At 48.0% G+C, this 7748-nt stretch overlaps 1 protein-coding gene across 2 annotated transcripts in view; it reads left to right on the top strand.

Annotated features, from left to right (window-relative positions):
* LOC136941320 (sodium channel protein type 4 subunit alpha B-like) overlaps window positions 1-7731 on the top strand; it is a 13061-nt gene extending 5330 nt beyond the window's left edge. Inside the window, exons 1-4 of one of the 2 annotated variants that reach the window (XM_067233812.1) lie at window positions 4531-4856; window positions 5505-5691; window positions 6282-6419; window positions 7453-7731. In XM_067233812.1, coding sequence (XP_067089913.1) covers window positions 4747-4856; window positions 5505-5691; window positions 6282-6419; window positions 7453-7707 — 690 coding nt within the window. In that variant the 5' untranslated portion in view covers window positions 4531-4746 and the 3' untranslated portion in view covers window positions 7708-7731. Of the gene's footprint in view, window positions 1-4530; window positions 4857-5504; window positions 5692-6281; window positions 6420-7452 lie in introns of those variants that run through there. The other variant, XM_067233813.1, reaches the window with a different exon arrangement.
* The last annotated feature ends 17 nt before the right edge of the window (window positions 7732-7748 follow it).

Here is a 7748-nt window from a genome sequence, read left to right as displayed (position 1 = left end):
GAAAGGGAGAGACAGAGAGAGAGAGAGACAGAGAGAGGGAGAGAGAGAGGGAGAGACAGAGAGAGAGAGAGGGGAGAGGACAGAGAGAGAGGGAGAGAGAGACAGAGAGACAGAAAGAGACAGAGAGAGAGAGAGAGAGAGAGAGAGAGAGGAGAGGGAGAGACAGAGAGAGAGGGAGAGAAACAGAGAGAGAGAGAGAGAGAGAGAGAGAGAGAGAGAGAGAGAGAGAGAGAGAGAGAGAGGAGAGGGGAGAGAGAGAGAGAGAGACAGAGAGAGAGAGAGAGAGAGATTGTCAGACAGACAGTAATGGTGACAATGACTCTAAGGGTGAGGGATGGGTTGAAAGGGAGGGTGAGGGTGAGGTATGTGTGAGGGTGAGGATAAGGCTGACATTGAGAGTGATTATGAGAGTGGACAGTGTCGATGACAGTCAAGGGTGAGGATGAGGGTGAGGATAGGGGTGAGAGAGAGGTTAAGGGTGAGGTTATGGGTGACGGACCCCCTGGTCTGATTCTCAGAAATGGAACGCTCTCACGATTCTCACATACTTAACAGCACCATAAACATAATTTAGTGTGTGTGCAAGAATCTACACACATGCACACATGCTGTTGCCTCTCTCTCTGTCTCTCTCACACACACACAACACACACACATAGGCTCACACATGTAAACACCCTCCCACTTCCCCTAAAACACACACACACCTTAACTAATCCTTTCTTTACCCTCCCTACTTTTTTTCTAAATGCATGTCCCCCCTCCCTCCCCTCATGACCCACCCAGCCTTTCTCCCTCCCTTCTTAAAAAATCCTGATCCCCCTTCTCCCATCCTTACCTCCCCCTTACCTTCCCCCTTATCCCCTCTCTCTCTCATCCTTCCCCCCCCCTCTCTCTCCCATCCTTCCTTCCTTCCCTCCCCCCTCCCTCCCCTCTTTCCCTCCCCTCTCTCTCCCTTCCTTCCTTCCTTCCTTCCTTCCTCCCCTCCCTCCCCCTCTCCCCTCTCTCTCCATCCTTCCCTCCCCCACTCCCTCCCCTCTCTCTCCCTTCCTTCCTTCCTCCCCCCCCCCTCCCCTCCCCTCTCCCCTCTCTCTCCCATCCTTCCCTCCCCCCCTCCCTCCCCTCTCCCCTCCCCTCTCTCTCCCTTCCTTCCTTCCTCCCCCCCCCCTCCCTCCCCTCTCCCCTCTCTCTCCCATCCTTCCCTCCCCCTCCCCCCCCTCTCCTCTCTCTCTCCCATCCTGACCCGCTCAGCTAGTGTTTCAGTGGCCTACAGGTTCCCACAAATATTAGTCTCCCCAGCTTGAGAAGTCTTGCCACCCTAAAACCGGACATGGCAGGCTCATCTGTAAACAAAGTCTTCTCTGGTCAGCAGCTAACAAAAACAAATAGTTCAGCTATTGAAACAAGTTTGTTAAACAAGTTAAGAGTCAAGTTAGGTAATTAGTTAACTAGATAGTTCCGTAAACAGATAACCTAGTATTAGGTCAAGCTAACTAGACTAACAAGTTAAATAGTTAACCAGCTTGTTAAGTACAGTCCAACACAGTAGCTGTCTAAACAACAGAAGAGCGGATATAACTCTGAGAATTTACAAGTGTCAACGAGTTGACTTGCCAGGGTTCCCGCCAGGGTTACTGCCAGGGTCACTGCCAGTAACTGGCAGTGACCAATAAGACTCCTTGACATCTTTAAAGGTTTCGGGCCAATGGACAGTATTCCTGCTGAAGTGAATCAACAGCATGTGTTGTGTGTGTAAGTGGTCTATATGTGTGTGTGCGGTGTGTGTGAGTGGTCTATATGTGTGTGTGTGTGTGTGTGTGTGTGAGTGGTCTATATGTGTGTGTGTGTGTGTGTGTGTGGTGTGGTGAGTGGTCTATAAGTGGTGTGTACAGTGATTTTGTGTGTCAAGGAGAAGGCTGAAGCTTGTATAGAAGGGAGTGGAGGTATTTTATCCTGCGGTGTACAGAAGGCAAAGTGAGACAGGGAGCTGACAGGACACAGGGCTGGAATGCTGCCTTGTTAATCACTGTGCGGATCAGTGGACAGCACTAAAAACAAGTGTGAAGGATCACCAAGACGTATTGTGATCCAATAACGTTCCAAAGTGGTCTGGGACGTGTTTTACCAGATAGTAAACGCTAAAGATGTCCTGATACGTCCCCCGACAAAGTAGGCAGCAACAAAAACGTCCTGGAAGGGATGTCGGCAGCAAGGACATGCCGCTGGACACCTTGGAGCCTCGGGGAGAGAGAGCAGGAGCGAGGAGAAGGGAGTGAGGGGAGAGAGAGAGAAGGAGCGAGGAGGAGGGGAAAGAGGAGGGAGAGAGAGGAGGAACGAGGAGGGAGAGGAGGAGCGAGGAGGAGGGAGAGAGGAGGGAGAGAGGAGGGAGAGAGGAGGGAGAGAGAGGAGGAACGAGAAGGAGGAGAGAGAAGGAGCGAGGAGGAGGGAGAGAGGAGAGAGGGCGAAGAGGAGGGAGAGAGGAGGAGCGAGGAGGAGGGAGAGAGAAGGAGCGAGGAGGAGGGAGGGAGAGAAGGAGCGAGGAGGAGGGAGGGAGAGAAGGAGCGAGGAGGAGGGAGAGAGAGAAGGAGCGAGAGACAGGAAGCGAGGAGGAGGGAGAGAGGAGGGAGAGAGAAGGAGCGAGAGACAGGAAGCGAGGAGTAGGGAGAGAGGAGGGAGAGAGAGGAGGGAGAGAGGAGGGAGGGAGAGAGGAGGGAGGGAGGGAGAGAGGAGGGAGAGAGGAGGGAGAGAGGAGGGAGGGAGAGAGAAGGAGCGAGAGACAGGAAGCGAGGAGGAGGGAGAGAGGAGGGAGAGAGGAGGGAGAGAGGAAGCGAGAGACAGGAAGCGAGGAGTAGGGAGAGAGGAATGAGCAGAGTCATCTGTGGGCTGTAACGTAAAACCTTACCAAGATGTTCTGCAGCAGCTGAGCAGGGCTGCCACCATGACAACCTCAGGGTTCTGCCCCCTCCACACACACACACACACACACACACACCACCCCCCTCACAGACACACACACACACACTCACAGACACACCCACACACACACCACCCCCCTCACACACATTATAACCTCCATGTTCATTCCTGGTGATGTTCTGTCACCCCTCCCCTAACCCCTGCTCCTCTCACCTCTCACCCTGTAGATGCAGGTGCAACAGACTGATGAATGGGAAACTACAATGCAGAAACAGGGAAACAGTTGTTGGTGCTGTTAAACCCCTGCTGACTCCCAGGGTATCATCTGCTGACACACTCCTTACACACACACACACATGACACTCCTGTCCTCAAACAGAGAAAAACTGAAGGATTGAGGGATGTAGAGAGGAAAAGCGAGGGAGAGGAAGGGATGGGGAAAAAACTAAGGATTGGGGGATGTAGAGAGGAAAAGCGAGGGAGAGGAAGGGATGGGGAAAAAACTGAAGGATTGAGGGATGTAGAGAGGAAAAGCGAGGGAGAGGAAGGGATGGGGAAAAAACTAAGGATTGGGGGATGTAGAGAGGAAAAGCGAGGGAGAGGAAGGGATGGGGAAAAAACTAAGGATTGGGGGATGTAGAGAGGAAAAGCGAGGGAGAGGAAGGGATGGGGAAAAAACTAAGGATTGGGGATGTAGAGAGGAAAAGCGAGGGAGAGGAAGGGATGGGGAAAAAACTAAGGATTGGGGGATGTAGAGAGAGAGAGTGGGAGCTGTATTCCTTTGGGTTTTCAGAGGAGAATAAAGAGCATTGTGACTGGATCGGCAGTGGGGACTTCTGGGAATCCTCAAACACACACAAACACCCTCTCTCTCTCTCTCTCTCTCTCTCTCTCTCTCTCTCTCTCTCTCTCTCTCTCTCTCTCTCTCTCTCTCTCTCTCTCTCTCTCTCTCTCTCTCTCTCTCTCTCTCTCTCACACACACACACACACACAGCATGTGGGCGGGGCGGGCTTCTCCTGCAGCTGAGCCCTGATCTCCTCACTGACTGTGGAAATGAATGTCTCAAGTAGTAGAGTCCCATTCACTGGACGTTCAGACTTAAACATGTACAGGTGATGGTATATTCTCAGAACACGCTTCTTGTATGTAACAAACACAGCTGTGCGTACAGTATGTATAAGACCATCGTTCCTGTGTGAATGAACACAATCTGTTGGACAGGCACAGTTCGCAAACAGCTCCAAAATTATGGGATGCCTCTTTCTGTACGTTGTTGTGAGAATGTGTGTGTGAGTGTGTGTGTGTTTGAGTGTGTGTGTGTGTGTGAGTGTGTGTGTGTGTGTGTGAGTGAGGTTAAACTTCCAAAAGGGACAGAGCCTTCTTACAACAGTAGGAAAAAATCTCTCTTTGGGAAAAAAAAGAAAGAGATAGAGCGAGCGAGAAAAAAGAAAGAAGAGAGAGTGAAAAGGAGGAATTTAGAGATATTCTTGGAGTCTATGGATGAGCACAGACAAATACAGCATTGTTTTGGTCTGCTGGGTTGAGTTCTAGGTCTGGTTGGTTCATCTGTTGCCTGCTGATATGGTTCTGTAAAAGACAAGTGAACTGCTGGATCCTTCAGAACCACAGTAGTAGAGCGAGACAAGACACAAGTGGACCAGAGAGAGACCAGAGAGACAGAGAAAGGGAGGACATACAATGGGCATGTAAAGTAAGACCAGAAAAAGAGAGACTGACCAGAGAGAAATCTTTCTTGTAAAGAGAGATTCTGCAGTGAGGTTATCTAGATTAAGGGAGATACGAGAGAGACTGGGTGTGCCCCTGCCACTATGCCTACACGAAAGGTCTCCTTGCTGTACTTCTTGTCCAGACTGCGTCGCTTGAACAGACAGCGTTGTCTTAAGAAAACAGGACCTAAAAAAATATGTCCTCAACTACTGTAAGTCTCAGTTTACCTTCAGAGACATGTACTTACTTTTTATATACTTTCTCATTTGTATTTCAACTTTTTTCCACAATTGTAATTTTATAAAAAATAAATATAAAATTACAATTGTAATTTCTTTTGAATACATATATATATTTTAAATGTTTTATTCAGTGGACAGTTTGTCTTTTTGAAGCAGAAATGTTTCAAATAAGATTTGAAACTACTTGAGTATTATTGTGATCTTGATTATGGGGATTATTTACATTCTGTACAGATGGCTAAATAGTATTGTTCCAAAGAATATATAAAAGAATGACATCAAAAAATCAATGATGTCCATGCTGTCATCTTCCCTGGTTGTAAGTGGATAAATTAGGCCTTGTTTGCTCCTGTAGATTCCGAACACTCCAATAATGCACGGATAGAAAAAAGCTCAATATAATTCTCCCTCCTTCCTCCTTGTTTTTCCTTCTGTTCTTTCCACTCTTTCTTTTTCAATCCCTTATAATTCTCCTCCTCCACTATCCCTTATTTCTTTCTTTCTTTCCTTTTTACCCCTTCCTCCCCATCCCCCCTCCACCCACCCTCCACCCCCTCTGCATCCGTCCGCAATCCATCCCCCTCCCTACCCTCCCCCCTCCGCCCATCCCTCTGCAGTCCGTTGCTAAGAGACCCGGGTGTGGTGAGCCGCTTGGCGTTGCAGGATGCCAAGATGGCCGCCCTGCTCCCTCCGATTGGCACTGAGGTGTTCCGGCGCTTCTGCCCCGCCTCTCTGGCAGAGATCGAGCGGCGAGCGACCGAGGAGGCTGCTGAGAATGAGAGGAAGAAAGCCCAAAACATCGAGGTGGAAGATGGAGACACACACACCAGCATGCCTGCACACACACACACACCAGCATGCTTGCACACGCACACACACACACACACACACCAGCATGCCTGCACACACACACACACACACACACACCAGCATGCTTGCACACGCACACACACCAGCATGCTTGCACACGCACACACACACACACACACCAGCATGCCTGCACACACACACACACATCAGCATGCTTGCACATGCACACACACACACACACACCAGCATGCCTGCACACACACACACACACACACACACACACACCAGCATGCCTGCACACACACACACACACACACACCAGCATGCCTGCACACGCACATGCTCTTTGTGAGCATGTGCACAAACGGTGTCTGTTTGTGTGTTTGTGTGTGTGTCTGTGTGACCAGCACAAAAAAAAACGATATTCACGATATTTTCACATTTTACATCGGCATCAATATTATTGCTAATATTTGATATATCGCCCAGCCCTATCTACTCTACTCTATTGTACTCTGCTCTGCTCCAATCTGCTTTAGGCTTCTCTGTTCTCTCCTCTCACACTGTTTTCTTTTCGTCTTGAGGTGGCAGAGGAGGACCTGCCTAAGCCAACCAGCGACCTCGAGGCTGGCAAGACCCTCCCCTTCATCTATGGAGACCCGCCCCCTGAGCTATTCAACACTCCATTGGAGGAACTTGATCCTTACTACCAAGCACAGAAAGTCAGTCAAATAAAAACACATGCACACCCAAACACGTTCATGCTAGGGTTGTTAAAATAATGCATTTGTTTAGATTAATTGATTGCAGAAAATGTTATGCGTCAAAAAAAACATAGTCAGATTTACTGCGCCCTATGCAAGGTGTTGCTTCACCCAGTGAATGCAAAATGTACATACTAAAAACTCCCAGATGGAACTGTTGATTGGAGCAACGTTCTGTGCAATTCAGGATATGCACGCATCACTTCCGGATAATGCACCAGTCAGGTTAACAACTTCCGGAAGCTAAAAGTTCCCCTCACACAAAAAGCAGTTTTTTACGTGGAGTTTGGATGATCTTCCCAAAAGGACCATTTGACGATGTACATATGATTCTATATTGCTGCCCTTCAAGCAAGAGGGAAAGTGGGTTTTAATTGTACATTTTGAGGTATATGACAATTACAAAGTTAAAGTTTATCTAACTAACACAGTAAAAGTATCTAGCTTAGCTTTCAGTAGCTAGCTATCGTTGAAAGGATTTGAGCAATAACATGAGCTAGGCTAACTAGTTTTTGATAGCTCACCAGCAATAGGTTAAAACTATTTAGATTTAATGATATAATTTACCAATAATAAAATGCTTGCTTGAAAGTACTGAGCACTGACATTAGCCATGTTTATGTTCATTATGGTAGTGTTTGTGTTCTTGTCACAAAAACGATGCGTTTCTCTCGTGGACCAACTAGACTAGTCTTCAGCCCGTTCATGTGTTTCGTGGGTGTGGAGTTGAAGGGAGGGGTGGGATATTATAGTTTGAATCGTTTGGAATATAAGTTATAATAGCTAGCTTTGCAAAACTTGCCTGCACCATTTTTAAGAGAGCATTAGCTAAGGGTTAACAACTTGTTCTGGTTAATAAAAGTAATGGAAGTTCTATAGCTGGCCAATTGTTTTGTAGCCAATTACAGCAGAAAGGAGTTTTCGTACCATGTCGGGTTTGTTTACATGTTCATGTGTGTCTTTGTGTGTGTGTGTGTGTGTCTTGTTCCAGACGTTCATCGTGATCACCAAGGGAAACACCATCTTCAGGTTCAATGCCGAGCCAGCCTGCTACATGCTGTCCCCCTTCAGTGTCCTGCGCAGAGGAGCCATCAAGATCCTCATACATTCATATCCTTTACTGTCACAACATGCTGAAAGGTCCTTTCTAACATGCCCTAAGATTCTTTTAGAAATGTCCCGTCATGAGTGGCATACCCCTGACATACCATGCTGTCACGAATATCTCTTTAGAAACAGTCTATAGATAGTTGTAACATTGTACTGTACTGTATGTGTCTATACCCA

The sequence above is a fragment of the Osmerus mordax genome, chromosome 3 (assembly GCF_038355195.1).
Source record: "Osmerus mordax isolate fOsmMor3 chromosome 3, fOsmMor3.pri, whole genome shotgun sequence".
Taxonomy (NCBI): Eukaryota; Metazoa; Chordata; class Actinopteri; order Osmeriformes; family Osmeridae; genus Osmerus; species Osmerus mordax.
The sequence above is the reverse complement of the archived record's forward strand: the minus strand, read 5'-3'. Positions and strand labels throughout refer to the sequence as shown.